Genomic DNA, 15,035 nt, shown 5'->3' with positions numbered 1-15,035 from the left:
AAGAGTTTACTTTAACCAAAAACCAAGGAAGTTTGTTGCCTAAACCTAAGGAGATATCTGGCAGAAAACAAGACAAACTTCTCCCATGTGCCCAGCTTTTGCGCACAATCCACGGTCAAATGTGTAAAGTGATACACTGAAGAAAACAGTACATATTGTTGTATAACCTCCAAGTCACACTAAACAACAGGCCCTTTTTGCAACAGCTGTTTTCATTTTTTGTGTCATTGTAGGGTAAACACAGGTGTAATTGATAAAATCAATTATGGCCCTGTTCTATAAGGGTTGGCCAGCCCTAGGATTGCTATGGCAATAACAACTGGACCATAATCAATTTTATCAGATATACCTGTGTTTACCCTGCTATGACATGCCAAGATGGCTGCTGTGTAAGGGCATGTATTGTAACATTACAGACAAATAAAACATATTTTTTTACATTTGACAGTTTATTCTTACTTTTCACTTCCATAAATATAAAGCTACACAATCTTCAAATAGTCCGCTAGGTTTTACCAATCAACAGTATCTGCTTGATCAAATGTGAATTATGACATTCATTTATATGGAAACCACACCCATTGAAAAGGTTAGTATCTTTTTAGATCCTGGACGTTAATGAAGAGATATTTGAAACAAAGGAAAAAAATGAAAATGTAGGTTTAATAAAGAATAAATGCCACAGTACATGATTAAAGAAAAAACATTGAATGTAAATAATGTACCAATAATTCTTTATTAATGGCAACAGAAAATTCTCAAGGGACAGTTTTTCCATATTACTTTACAGCCTCCTCTGTGGACCTTTTGAATTCTTTCTGTCATTCAGAGGGAAAATGTTGACAAAAAGTGATGCTCCTTTCTCATGTTCAACAGAAAGCACAAATGTTTTGTTTGTGTTGCTTGATAGAACACGGACACACAAAAAAAGATTTCTTCACACAGTCTTTAAGGGCAAAAAGTCAATTTTAATAAAAATGACCATATAACATTTATTAAAATCTAATAAAATTACAATTTGTAATCTACTTCGTTTGGGGCCCATGTTGTAGGGTTCCAGGTCCCAGTGTTAAAAATAAATACATCTCATCATTGTTGTAGACTCAAACTGCCGACGTCCTATTAACTTGCTTCCTTATTGTCGTGTTTCCTAATTCCTTTTCTTCTCTTCAGAATTCACTCACAGTGAAGCAGATATAAACCGGACACACACATTCAACAGCAGGAAAAAACATGATCTGAAGCCACAGGAGGGTTAAAAAAAGTCTACAAAGTGTTTGTGTGTGTGTGTGTGTGTTGTTCACTGATATCATTTTCAGCCCTACACATAAAAAATCATGTTTAGATATGCATGTGTTTGTTTGTTTTCTTTAAAAAGCAGAGTATTTTACCAGCAAGTTGATGTCTCGGCTGATGTGCACCATGCAAGCCATTAAGGTAAAAGGAAAAAGTGTGTAACGGTTTTCCTCATGTAGTGTTTGAAGTTGCTCGTAAGTAAGAGACAAACAACTATTCTTTAAATAAAAAATTTTTTGAATCAGTAATTTTCCTGTACCATGATGAGGAAGTTCGATATTTTAGTTGAAGAGGTATTGAGATTGCTACCACTCTCATGTCGGTAGGATAAAAATATGAAGCTACAGCCAGCAGTTGGCTAACTTAGCATAACATAGCATAAGCATAAAAATTGGAAACGGCTAGCATAGTAGCAAAATTTACCGACCAGCACACCTTAAGCTCACTGATTAAAACGTTGTGTCTTAGTTGGTTGATATTTTCAAAAAATTTGTAGTTTCCTGTGTAAAGCTTAGCCCATAACACCCCCAGAATTCGTTTAAGCTAACAAGAACATGTTAATGAGCTTTAGAGATTCTGTAAGGCATATTTTGTTCCCTTTGAACAGATCCAGGCTAGCCGTTTCCCCTTGTTTATAGTCTTTATGCTAAGCTAAGCTAACCTTCTCCCGGGTCCAGCTTTAAAGATAGCATACAGACTGGTCGGTGGTTTCAGTCTTCTTTTTGAATGCTGTTAAAAAGCAAAAAAAAGTGGGTCGAGCTTTTCCTTTTAAAATGTCTGCTAGAAAACAGGAGAAAGTAACAGACTGAGTTTTTGCAGGTGTGTGTCCTTGCATCTTGTAAAATGTTAATTTTCTTAACACAGATGTCACACCACCTGACTGTCATTTATGATTTAAATACTTATTCAAAGACCCCCCTCCCAAACAGATGCCACCACTTAAATAAAATTTGTTTAAAAGAAATCAACCATTTTTCCACCAATACTGAAAAGTTCATATGGTACATTTGGTGGTAAAGATGATGTGTGTGTGTGTGTGTGTGTGTGTGTGTGTGTGTGTGTGTGTGTGTGTGTGTTCCGGGATGATGGGGTCTCCAGTAAAATTGAGCTAAAAACTTAAATTAAAAACACAGTTGGAATCCATAAAATACATTCAGTCTCATTCACACTATCGGCGGGAGAATCTGTTCTTGAAAGCTTTGATAGTTTTGGCCATCATGGGGGCGATTTCTGCAAAAGGGAACAAATGGTTTGTGTGAAATAAAATAAAAAATAACCTCAAAACATAATTGTGGATCTCTTTATGTTACTAAACTGCGGACCTTTCACAGACACTTACTTTTGACCTGTGGTTTGTCCCGGGCGGCAGGTCCTGCTCCAACTCCTCCTCCTGCACCACCACCACCTGGTGCTGAGGAGCGAGACGAGCCGGGAGAAGGGTCGAGTTGGGAGGATGAGGAGCGACTCGATTCACCAGAGTAGTCTGTCATAGCTGGTCTTATTCTGAAGGACACAGAAAGAGAAAAAAAGTCTGTAATTGTGCTAAATCTAAAGCAAAATGCCTGAAAAAAGTCCTAAATAAGTGCAGAAAATAAATGATGGACTTTATTTCAAATTTCTATCAGGGCTGCAACTAAAGATGAACTTTATTGATTGCCTATTGATTTTTTTTCTCAAATAACTGATACATCAATTAGTCTATCAAATGTAGAAAAACAGAAAATCCCCACATGTTAGAGGCTGCAAAGGGAGAATCTGTACTATTTTATGTGTAAATTACATGAACAATTCATAAATGATCAAAAATGAATGAAAATGAACAAATCAATGGATCAACTCACTGAACACTACATACTTTTGAAGAAAACTTTATTGTTTTAAATGCCTGGCGAAATAATTAGGCATAACATTATTAAAATGTTTTAAAAAAGGGTTAGAAATGCTGTCTTTGTAAATTATGGTATTTAAGGATTTAAATATGCACATTATTTTGTCCAGAATGAGTGTAAGTGTCATTAATTAACAGTAGATGGATACCTATCGTGAAATTGGAATAAAATTAGAAATATACAATTTACTTTTTAAACACTGATTGAAAAATCTTAATCACTAAATATCTCATGAATAACTGTGACAATAAGACTAATTAACTCCCCTGACGAACTGTAAATACACTCATGGAAAAACCCTGTCCATAGATAAATGAAACTTCATGTAAAGTCATCTATAATTTCTATATTTATTGTATCTCAAGTCCTAAATGCCTAGATGTTAAGTATGTTGATGTGATGGATGTGATACTGACTTGATGGGAGCTGCCGCTGCGGTGGAGCTGGCCGAAGAACCACTGATGGTGCCGAACTTTTCCTGTCGGCGGCGGACGTCGCGTGGCGGCTTGGCGACAGAATTCACAAACGCCATCTTGACCTGGCGCCCTGCCGAGACAAATGCAATGCTCTCACTAAATACTCACAACCCTCAAAACGCCTCGATGCACAAACCTCAATCTGTGCCATTTCTCCAGGAATAAAGGTCCATTTATTGTCACCTTCTTTGTGCTCATTAATAAGAAAACAATAGTGACACGATGCTTCTCCTACCTTTTGGCTTGTTGGCGTGGGCGGAGGAGATGTTCTGGGTGAGCATCCTCAGTCGCTCTTCGCGCTCATCGTGCAGCCTCAGATACATCTCCCTCCACGACTCGTACTCCTGAGGCGTCTCGCGTTTGAAGTCCCGCTGACAGTGGCGCATCCAGAGCTCGTCAGATTCCTCCGTAAACCACTGAGATAAGAGTGGAACCAAATCAACAAGGAGTACCATCAGTCTCCCTACATATTGTGCTCGTCATTCTATATTTTTTTCTCGTCTTGTTTATTTTAGTTGGGGAGGTGAATTATTGTAATTTTTGATTAAGTTGGTTTATGTTTGTTTTACCTGGCTAGTTAGATTTGTAACTTTATTAAGAGAAGATTGCTCTTATAACACGTTGTGTCTCAACCACCAGTGGATGAACAGAACACTGGAATGTGTTGTGCTGATCAGGGTCCTCACAAGTACAGAGAGAATAAAATGCGTGCGTCACCTGGTTGCTCTGCTCGATGCGGTACAGCTGCTCCGGCGTGCACCGCTCCAGCACCGGCTCCAGGATCTCGAACGGCACTCCTCCGACCTCGGCGATGGCTGAAAGAGCACAGTTTGTTTAAGCTACCTTAAGATAACGGGCGGGTGGGGTTGGAAGTGTTTGCGGAGAAGAACATGTTGACTCTCAAACAATTGTTTATGTGACTGTTTATCTTTCATGTATTGTGGTGAACCACCCCTCTGGCCCACCCCTCTGGCACCTCTATTACTATAGTAGTATTAAATGCATAATAAAACCATAACAAGAATACATTTGATTGCTTATTCTGTAGCTTTTGTTGCTCATTAACATTAAAATAATATACAGCAGCTCAACTCCAATGGTGGATCTATGGCGTGGCATAAGTTGGCAGCTGCATCCTCTAAAAAAAGCCTTGAAGGGCATTCAGGAAGAAGGGCTGTCAACTTCCACGAATTGATTTAGATTCTTTCTTTTTTTTTAAAACACCATTATAAAAAATATGTGTTCATTATCCTCATTTAATGATCTGTTATGGCCACATTTAAGTGAATATGTCGGAAGAGTTGGAAATAAAATAATTTATTGATTTCTAATGCCACCCTTTGGTATTTCTATTCAATTATGTACTCATGTGCCATACTACTGTATTGTTTTTGGGTTAAAATATATTTGTTGGACTTTTCCTAGCAAATATTGATTTCTGCCACCACTTAAAATCTCCATGCCGCCCTCCTGCCAGCCCATGCATGTTTCCCTACATCGCCCCCCGCTCCACTCACAGTCAATGTTGTTCTGCAGCACACGGATGCACTGCTCGTACAGAGTCATCATCTTGGGCAAGTAAGCAGTCTTTGATCCCGAATAGACCACCATCTTAGAGTTGAACCGCTTCCCTGTGAACCCAGAGTCCTCCTCATCGTTGCAGACGGGAACTGAAAGCAAAGGAAAGGGAGTGTGTGAGTCAGACAGACAGGGTGACACGGAGCAGGGCAGGATGACCTTTTACAGATACGGTGACACTGACAAGAAAGAAAGAGAAAGAAGATTACAATTTACACAAATGCAAAATGCATTTGTTCGAACATGTCGAAGAAACAGTTTTGGTATTTGAGTGGAACAGAAGCCCCCAGGCCTCGGAGGTTCACAGCTACACAGTTACAGTTATGTGTTCAAAGTCACTTTTAGCACTGAAATGGCCAAATGGTGAATTTGCAGGAAATTAAACATTCAAAACAACAGCCAAAGCGTTAACATCCACTTTATAAACCTAGTTACAGTTAATCTGCATACAAACATACGAGGTCTGGCTGCTATTTAATCTGTATTTAAAGGGATTTTTCCTATATTTGGGGGGTAAGTCTCTGTTTGTACTGTTCTTTCCAGCAATATCAAAACTGATCTGCCGACCAAAGAATGCAGATTTGTCCGTATCTAGTTGATAAGGCCTTCTGTAATTGAAGGATGGCACCCCTTACAAAGCTTCACTAACGCATGGATAAACACCCTGCATTTCCTATTAATTGTTTGCATTGGCAGTAAATCTAAAAAGAAGAAAGTCAGAGTCAGAGTGAAAACTCAGCTTCCCCAAATCAAATGTATCTGAATTTAACAAACAGTCCATCGCTCAGCTGTAAAATAAAAAAAAATAAAAATAAAAAAAATACTTAGACTTCTAGATGTTTTTTTGTTAGTTTAAGTTTCAGTCGCACTTCGATGGCATCATTTTGAATTTGGGAATACCCTCTTTGTCCTGCATAAACGGAATTGTAAAAAGCTGATTAAGAAACCTTGTTATCAACCCTCTTCGGCCATAATTTAGCTGGTACTATTGGGTTCCTCTAATCCCTATCCCCCATTACACAAACCAGATTTCTTGTTTTCATGACATTTAAGAAATCAAGTGACTAGAGAAAGCCGACTGTAACCCGGTTACTTATGCAAGTTAGTCATAACTGCAGAAGTTCGTAAAACGATTAAAGCATTGTCTGCAAGAACGCTGTGAGGAGAGTGAAACTGTTTCTCTATAAAACATTAGAAATACATAAAATGAGGATTGTGTTTGCAAGATGACTGTCCCTTTGATGGGATCATGCTGTTTCATAAGCAACACATACGTTATTTTAGGTGGGGGGCGTTACCTTTCCGTCTCTGAGGGGACAGCGGCGTGACGTCGATGGAGGGCAGAGGTCTGTAATTGGGTTGGATCGCTGGCAGAGGAATTTCAGGAAGAGAAGCAACGACCTCAACCACCTGCAAACAACATCATGTTGAAATCGACAGGTAGGATCTGATAACAGCTTTTCAAACTAAAGGTTTCTAATACAATAGAGGAGCAGTCAAAATTTCCCAAAAGAATGCTTTTGGGAAATTTGCTTATTTCTATCTTTCCGACGGTTAAATGAAAACATTGATAACACTCTTAAATATCTGTTGGTTATTAAGAAGCTACTGAAGAGATTGACTGTTTCCAGTGAAAAATTATTTCATAAAGCACCCCCAAAAAGAGAGTTTTTGTGATACTCGAGTCTCTAAACTTCTTCTCTGAATTATCTTGAAGGTGAAATAAACTACTGCTGTCAGGAAACAAACACAATTATACAAGATAAAAGCCCGGGTTTGCGTTGTGAAGGAAAATACAGGCGGTAATAAAGTCTTTAAACGGAAGAAGATCTCTCACCCAACTTGTATTGGACAGAAAAAATCTAAAGAAAATGTAAAAATCTCTGCTGCTGTTCTTACCCGCTTGCGCTTCTCCGCTGTCGCCGAACTGGAGCCTGAATGTGGCCTCTTGGTACTCTGGGTGCCGTTGGACTTGCTCCCTTTGGATGAAGAGGAAGATGAGGACGGGGCAGGCGGAGGGGTGCGTGAACGGTGGGAGGACGACGTGGAGGAGGAGGAGTGGGGCGGTCGACTGTGCGACGAGGACGATGACGAAGGCGGCTGCTTCTTCTTCTTCTTGACGGGTGTTGGGGCGTCATATGTGAGGAAAGACTCGAAGGACATTGTGGGAGTCTCAAAGTCCTCTTCCTCCTCCTTGGGCGGAGAGTCCTTCAGCGCCCGCGGTCGCCCTGGTAGCACAGAGGCAAGTGGTAAAGTTAGATGATGCAGTGGATCAATGGGAATCATCGAAATTACTTAAAACTACTAGAAGCTGAAAGATGGAGAAACCTTTCCAATAGCTGGTTGGCAGTGTCAAACTAGGGCTGAAACTTACAATTAAACTGCCAATTATTTTCTCCATTAATTGATTGTTTAGTCGATAAAATTGTGGAAAAAGCCCATCACAAGCTCCAAGAGACCAAAGTGACGTCTTCAAATTTCCAAACCCAAAGATATTAAGTTTACTATTATCAGGGTTCCCACTCTTTTCTAGAAATCCCTTTCCATGACATTTTCAGTGATGATCTAGTATGTCAGACACTGATAAATCCCTTTTTTCTAAAAAATCATATCTACTATTGCTTCCTGAATTTTGCGAAATCTACCACCAAAATCTAGACCAAACATTGCTGCCACTTACTCGCATCAGTTTGTCCCACCATACTTACTCTGCCCGTTTACTAGTCATATTAATTGGAGTCTTTAACAAGGATAATCAAACCCAATGTCCTACAAACATTTAACATTTCATGTCATGTTATGGTCCATTTTTGCCTCAACAATGCAGCATTATGCAGTAAAGTAAAAACAATGCTAGCAAAGTAAAAACAATGCTAGCAAAGTAAAAAAGTACAGTTAGCCAGTATTTAGCCGTTGGTTTGGGCTGCCATTGATTGTTTGAACCGCCGTTGATTGTTTGAACCCTGGCTTCCCATCCATTATTATCCAGCTCTCTCAACAAATGGCCAAACACACACCCATCCACAGTGGAATCACCATTAAACATTTGCAGACAAAATAAGCTAGCTAGCACGTCAACTTTAGCAACAGAACCAAACACGCTAACGAATTTACAAAATTCATCTATTTAAAAACAAGTTGGGTAGAAAGCAACGTTCCTTGAGGTGACTTTGGTAGGGTGTTAACAATGTTTCACAACTTAACCAACAGACTCTCGCCCACAAACAACCGTTTGATTGTTTCTATGATCCTTAGCATAACAGCCATTTCAGAAGGCAGTGTTATCAGTTTTGGGGAGCTCTGATAGATACACCTGGTATTTTATAGTCAGCTAAAGGAAAATGTTGAAATTATTTTCCATTACATTTAACTCTTGCTCTCATTTTCATATTTATTCAATGGATACGAAACTGATTTAATGATTTAAAGATATATGAAATGCAATTGTATTGTATGCTATGATTCCTGCTCTCGAGCACCAAAACCAAGTGAAAAGTGGCCATTGATAATAGATTGATCTCTGCTTTCCAAACATGTGCAAGTGCCTTATCTACTTGGGATGAAATCCTCTGTTGTTGGCTATGGTATTAATTATCGTTTTATAAAATCTTTCTTCCTATTTAACAGTCCTGATCTCAATATTGTACTTATGAAAGTCATTCACCGTTCAAACTTTTGCAGCCCTACTCATGAAGCCTTAACCCATTTTCCTTTTTTTGTTTCGTCTTAAGTAGCAATAATAATAATAATAATAATAATCTTATTCTACGCTGTCTGACAGTATCATACATATATTTTTTGTATCAACTTGCAAGATAAGTCTTGATGTCACAGAGCTATCTCTGGTGTCACAGTGAACCTCTTCCATCAAACGCAAACACACTCACCTTCGTCTCCTCCTTTCTTCTTCTCCTCCCTTTTACTCTCATGCGTGGTGGACTTCCTGCTGTGCTTTGCAGACTTTGTTACTGGACTATCTCTGTCTGTGCTGCGTTTCTTCCCTTCACCGTCTTCTTCTTCTACTACTCCTCCTCCTCCTCCTCGAGCGCTACTCGTCTGTGCATGGCGTTGCCGGCGCTCCTCGTCTCTGTCCCTGTTTCTTTCGCCGTGGGAACCGTGGTGGTGGTTTTTGTTGGGTTCTTTGTTTGGTTTGGCGAGGCGGACCTCTTTGCGAAGAGGAGGAGGAGGAGGAAGAGGAGGAGGACTAGGCTCAGGCTCGGGCTCTGGTTCAGGCTCGGGGCTCTCGTACTCGTCTGACTGGTAGCCTCCTCGCTGTGGGGGGCTGTAGTGCTCGTGTTGAGGAGGCGAGGGCGAGTAGTTTGTGTGATAGCCTCTCTCTACCGCCTCCTCCTCCTCTTCCTCCTCCATGTAGGAGGGCTCTTCCTCAGGGGAGGGCTCCCGGGTGCGCCTGTTGCCTCCTCCTCCACCACCACCTGCGTCTGGGCCTCGCGAGTGCGTGTGTGACCGTGGCGCCTCTCTGACGTTGGTGGGTCTGAGGTAGAGAGATAGGCAGTGGTGAAAAACACCAGTCACTTTTCAAATTTCAGTTTTACATGCAAAACATGCAATAAATGACATGAAGTGTTAGGACATTAATGATCCAATAACATTCATACACCTCTCAGGTTAACATATTAACAGCTTGAAAAGGAAAGTTCTTCAGAATAATCCATTTAACCCAAACAGTGAACAGTAAACAATGTAAAACGACCCAAAAGCTGGATGACTTTTCCATTCAAGCAGAACTTATGTTAAACAGCATAACTAGTCAGCACTCTGATTTATGTGACACGCCCAACACCAAAACATGGTGTCCTTATCACACTCACCATTAACTTGTTTATATTTTGCCAAAGTGTTCATTTTGTATTCTAGATCTGTTTATTGGTATTTTTATACTTGCACCATTGATACTCTTTCCAGCTTTGTACTGCTGCACGACAATTTCACCTGGGACAAATAAAGCTCTGTCTTGTTGGGAATTTCTGAACCAAAAACTTGCAGGATTAGAACCATACAGGAAACATGCATGCATACAGGGACATGAAAGCTAAAGCAGGGACCTCTCCACTCCTTACTACTGTTTGTGTGTAAGCTCAGGTATGCTGAACCTACCTGTCTGACTGAGGAACCAGTTTCTTCCATTTAGCAACAAGGTCTTTTGCCAGCTCTCCAGCCAGCTGATGCTTCCTAAAAGAATTGACAGTCTTCCCCACTCCAGTTTCCTACAAGACAGAGCAAAACAAAGTTTAACAGGGACAGCGATCACTTTTTCTTAAGAGCGTCCAAGCCCGGATTTTCTTATTGAACTACACAACAAGAGGCAAATCTCTATAGTTTATATTTTAAGCCTTGAACACCAATATTACGATAGTCTGACATCCTCTTACATTTATTCTGTGTGTGTTTTCACTGTTACAGCTGTTATTTGCCAGCTTTAGAGTGATCAGTTTGGTCAGAAACATGTTGAGGCAGCGCTGATAATTTCCACGAATCGCAATCTGACGGGAAAGAAAATGCTGCCTGAGGAGCAAAGCATTTTAGTTCCCAGCAAAATTCCAATTCCTGCACACTACAAACACTGTTTTAGTTTGTTTCTCACTGGAATAGTCAGTTATTAAATGCTTGCTTAAGAGCTCTTCCCCGAAATGGTCTTGTCTGTTTTATTGGCGGACATTCTAGTTTGGAAAGCAAGACGATCCTTACCACCAGTATGTCCACGGTCATGGGAAGCTCCCCCAGTCTTTTGAAAATCTTCAGTAGCTGGAAAACAAAATAAAATTTGAGGATGATTCTGGTATTAAAGGTAGCACATTTTCAGTGTAACAATACATTTTTTCCCCTCTGAAAACATCAGTGTACAGTGTGCATGGAAAATAAGGATAAAAGGTCAGAGTCCGAAGTTACACCAACGTAGGGAACAACGTAACGTAAAGTGACCTAACTGATTTGCCTGAACATTTCAGAATGGTTAAACAAATAAAGATTTCTCTCAGTGGATCTTAACAGAACCTCATATACTCTATTATTGCAGGTATTTGTGAAGCAAATATCCACAACGTTTCCAAAAAATGTCTGGATTTATTAATTTTTCCAAACACTGTAAATTGTTATTTTCACATTCCATGACTATATGAACCCTGTATATTAACTTGACTAATTATTTTAGGTATCAACGCATTCAAATCTGGTATCTTTGTAAACAGTAAGGACGATTACAGTGCCTATATTCCTTTAGTATTAGCATTGATTGACAGTGAATAAATCTTTATTATCATTATGGTGATTATAATGAGTTGGACAATATAAACTGTGTGTATTATTTCACTAAAGGTAATATTAGGAATCAATGAGCAGGACTGCTTTACTGCCAGTACTATATTTTATTTTTAAATTATTTGGGAATTCATATGAAATACTTTGATTTGTTTATTATTTCATTAACTTGATTAGTCAAAAAAAAGACACTGGGCTCTGGTTATTGTATCAATAAACACTGAAAAAAGTCTTAAATCTTAATCTTAAAGAATCGTTTTTCAAGAGTTTATGGCTACATCTCATGGTCTTCCTCGGAGGATGGAGTTGGCTTAGTTGACATGGACGACCACCTGTTATCACACAGTAGAAGTTCAATGCCAAGGGTCACATGACAACAACTGAGCCATCACCATGGCGATAGAGCCGTCTCCATCTGCTAAACTAGAGCAGGAGACGGAAAAAGCCAGCAAGCATTAATTTGTGTGTCAATGTCAATAGAAAACATACTTTAAATATAATATCAAATGTGTTGACTGAATTGTATAGTATATAAAAATATTGTTTGTTACTTCATATGTTTGTACTGCACTCTTAAGTCAATTAAATAACGAGCTACTATAATATAAATATATCAATATTGTGGTGTGAAAATAAAAGTAAGAGAGGATTAGATCTCTATCATCTTCTAATATTTGGAGACAGCAGGAAAGGTGAACCAGCAGTGTTTGTGATTAGGAAAAATTTGATTAGATTAAATAAATAATCATCATCTCCATAAAAATAATTAAGATGGGATGCAGGTGTCTGAACTTTGTATACCTGTAACTGTATCATGACACACTGTGTCATTACTGAAAACAAATCTGCTCACATTACTGTGGGCATGCACGATTGGTTTGTTCACAGGTTTCAATTTCAACCACTGTTCTCGCTTCAAGATGATTTACATGAACATGTTCTCACATATGGACTGCCTTTGTTCACATGATTGTCTTATGAATGAACTCTCTGACATAAAGAAATTACACCTGGTTTATGCCTCGTGGTTGAGGACCTCTTCTTGACCTTTTAATTCACAATTCATTTTAATTAAACAGCAGTGTCTAATAAACACTGGAAACAGCAGCATGTACCAGCCCTGCGCCATGGAGACTGAATGATAACGTGGCCTAACGGGGCCGGGCTGTAGTTAACAAAATTAAGATCACCCAGCTGTGATTTCGCCGTTTTTTGATTAAATATTTACTTCTCGACACCGGAATAAAGCTTCCGTTGACCAAACCCATCACACGGGGCATGACTGCTTTGTTTTGGGAGCTTCCATTTGAGCAGGGAAAGTAAACAAAGAAGGGTCGGACATTGTTAACTACAATGTATCCGATTTAATTTCAACATTGTAAAAGCAGATCCCAATGCAGTGGTGTGCAGCTGCTGCATGACCTGAATTAGATCAAATGATTTTAACATTGCAGGCCTGGAGTCGGTGTAACGTTCACTGTCATCACTTTCCGCACTAGCGTTAGTTAGCTTGATGGCTAACGGCTGCTCTGGCCCCGAGTGTCGCAAAAGAGAAATTACGTTGTGGTTAATGTTATTATTTTAATGACAGATATAGAGTGTCTATGAGCGGTTATTAAACTAGTCTGACTGGGGTTAATATAAGCTCAAACGTAGCGTCAATGTAGTACGTTTTAACTAGTTAAAACCCCTTAATGATCGTGACGTCTCTCATGGTGCCTTCGCATGCTGTCGGACATGCTGGGATTCTAAAGTGAGCAAGAATGAATCACATCCAAGCTTGAACAAAGTTTATCTTGATATGGGTCCCTCCAAAGTATCATGACACTTAAGAACTTCAATTGTACAGTATACTATATTACTCAAAGTTAGACAAATATATATCGGGGGAATTAGACAGTAAGTTTTAAGCACACACACCAAATTGTATTTTCTTGTGGTGGTCACTCTAAGCTATATTGGAAGCAAATGGAAGAATGCATTTAAAACAAAATCTATAGGAAATATGGATTATTAATAAAAGGAAAAAACTATAAAGTTTACTCATATACACATCTTCTCATAGTTGAAAAAGATCACAAATCTAAATAAAAATGCCCTAAATTACAGCCCTAAAACTGCAAAAGAACCGATATTTATTCCTTATTTATATCCTTTTAAACATTATTAAAAATAATATTCTAATTGTGATCACAGGTTTGAGTGTTTAATGCCACAGCTGTGCTGCCTTGTTGTTTGTGTTATTCAGAACTTCATTTTTTTAAAAGAACATTTGGAAGATGAGCACACGAGTAGATGGTGAATGTTGGATATTAATGGAAAGACTGTTATGTCCCATTTGTATTTTTAGGGGAAAGAGGATGTCCAAATCATAGCTGCTTCTGTTGATGAATGTATTTAAATTAATATTTTTTTAAAAATCCAAATATTAGTGCCAAAACAAGTCAGTGTATTACCTGGCAGAGTTGATAGTGTTTATTACATTTCAACCTCTAGAAACTTGCGCTGGACATTTGTGATTACTTAAAAAATAACCAACTTGGCTTCAATGTATAAACAACATGATGAAATGTATTATTTCAGCCCAACTATTAATACTTGGTGATTAGTGGGCTGTCAAGGTTACATTCCTCTGTCGTATATTTACTTTACAGTTGTCACAAGTTGTCACAAGTTGCCACAACTTGATTTTCCTTATCAACAACTGAACTATTAATTTATATATTAAACTATTACTACAGGGAACGGCTGTAGTTTCAGAGCGACAATAATTTGTATTTCCAACCCCACAAAAAGCAGCTGAATGGTCTTTAACGGAACTGATTGTCAGGAAAACGAAACCTGAAAGCGGCCCTCAAATGCACCATTTAAAAAACCGTTGCGACTTTCGGAGAACTGCCGCGACCACGGCTTCGTTTCGGGCCACGGGAGACAAACCCTCGCATTTCGGGAGACGGTCGGTGCTACACACCAAATGTCTTCGTCTCCACCTGTTCAGTCGTTACCTTTCGAGGCTCCGGATTCTCCAGGAGCCGCGACTGGAGTCTATCCACTGCTTCCAGCAGTTCCTCCGCCATGTTTACTGCTGGTACCCTGTCGCCCGGAAACTACTTCATCCTGACTGAGCGGAGAAAGGCTGAAAAAAACGGAGAGGTTCCGCTAAGTTCAGTGAACAAGCGAAGAAGAGACGTTACAGCCGTTAAAATAATAAAACTTTTTTTTTTTTTTTTTATGATAGAACACCAGCCACAAATACATAAATAATTCAACTATTAAGAGCCATGAGGAAAACTGAAGTTTATACATTATGAGGACAGTCACGATAGACGGAACTACGTCACAGTACAGCTGACGGAGCACGCAGTGAGACATGCTGGTTTGACGTCAGTGAAAGCGTCGAATAAGCATTTAGTAAAGTTTACTGTGTAACCTGTTAAGACAGTTTAATCTTTCATATAAATAACTACACTATTACTGTAGACTTAATAGCAGTTGTGGAAAGTTACTAAGTACATTGACT

At 39.2% G+C, this 15,035-nt stretch overlaps 1 protein-coding gene across 1 annotated transcript; it reads right to left on the bottom strand.

Moving 5' to 3' along the window:
- Positions 1–487: 487 nt before the first annotated feature.
- Positions 488–14,632, bottom strand: eloa (elongin A). The gene is made up of 12 exons (XM_054606004.1): positions 14,521–14,632; positions 10,946–11,002; positions 10,355–10,464; positions 9,127–9,731; positions 7,139–7,467; positions 6,538–6,649; positions 5,179–5,331; positions 4,379–4,476; positions 3,897–4,077; positions 3,602–3,731; positions 2,636–2,799; positions 488–2,526 (listed from the first exon to the last, which is right to left on the bottom strand). Exons 1-12 carry the CDS (start codon positions 14,590–14,592, stop codon positions 2,465–2,467), a joined length of 2,073 nt encoding a protein of 690 aa, XP_054461979.1. The 5' UTR covers positions 14,593–14,632; the 3' UTR covers positions 488–2,464.
- Between the last annotated feature and the right edge of the window lie 403 nt (positions 14,633–15,035).

This window comes from Anoplopoma fimbria, chromosome 10, assembly GCF_027596085.1.
Source record: "Anoplopoma fimbria isolate UVic2021 breed Golden Eagle Sablefish chromosome 10, Afim_UVic_2022, whole genome shotgun sequence".
NCBI lineage: Eukaryota > Metazoa > Chordata > Actinopteri > Perciformes > Anoplopomatidae > Anoplopoma > Anoplopoma fimbria.
The sequence above is the reverse complement of the archived record's forward strand: the minus strand, read 5'-3'. Positions and strand labels throughout refer to the sequence as shown.

Bases quoted from the DNA above. Each gene is read 5' to 3' on its own strand.
- eloa (XM_054606004.1), bottom strand. From the start codon at position 14,592: ATGGCGGAGGAACTGCTGGAAGCAGTGGATAGACTCCAGTCGCGGCTC. The intron at 6,650-7,138 runs GTAAGAACAGCA...TGTTGTTTGCAG, and splicing joins CAGCGGAGAAGCGCAAGCGG to GTGGTTGAGGTCGTTGCTTC. The intron at 4,477-5,178 runs GTGAGTGGAGCG...GTGCTCTTTCAG, and splicing joins GCTGCAGAACAACATTGACT to CCATCGCCGAGGTCGGAGGA.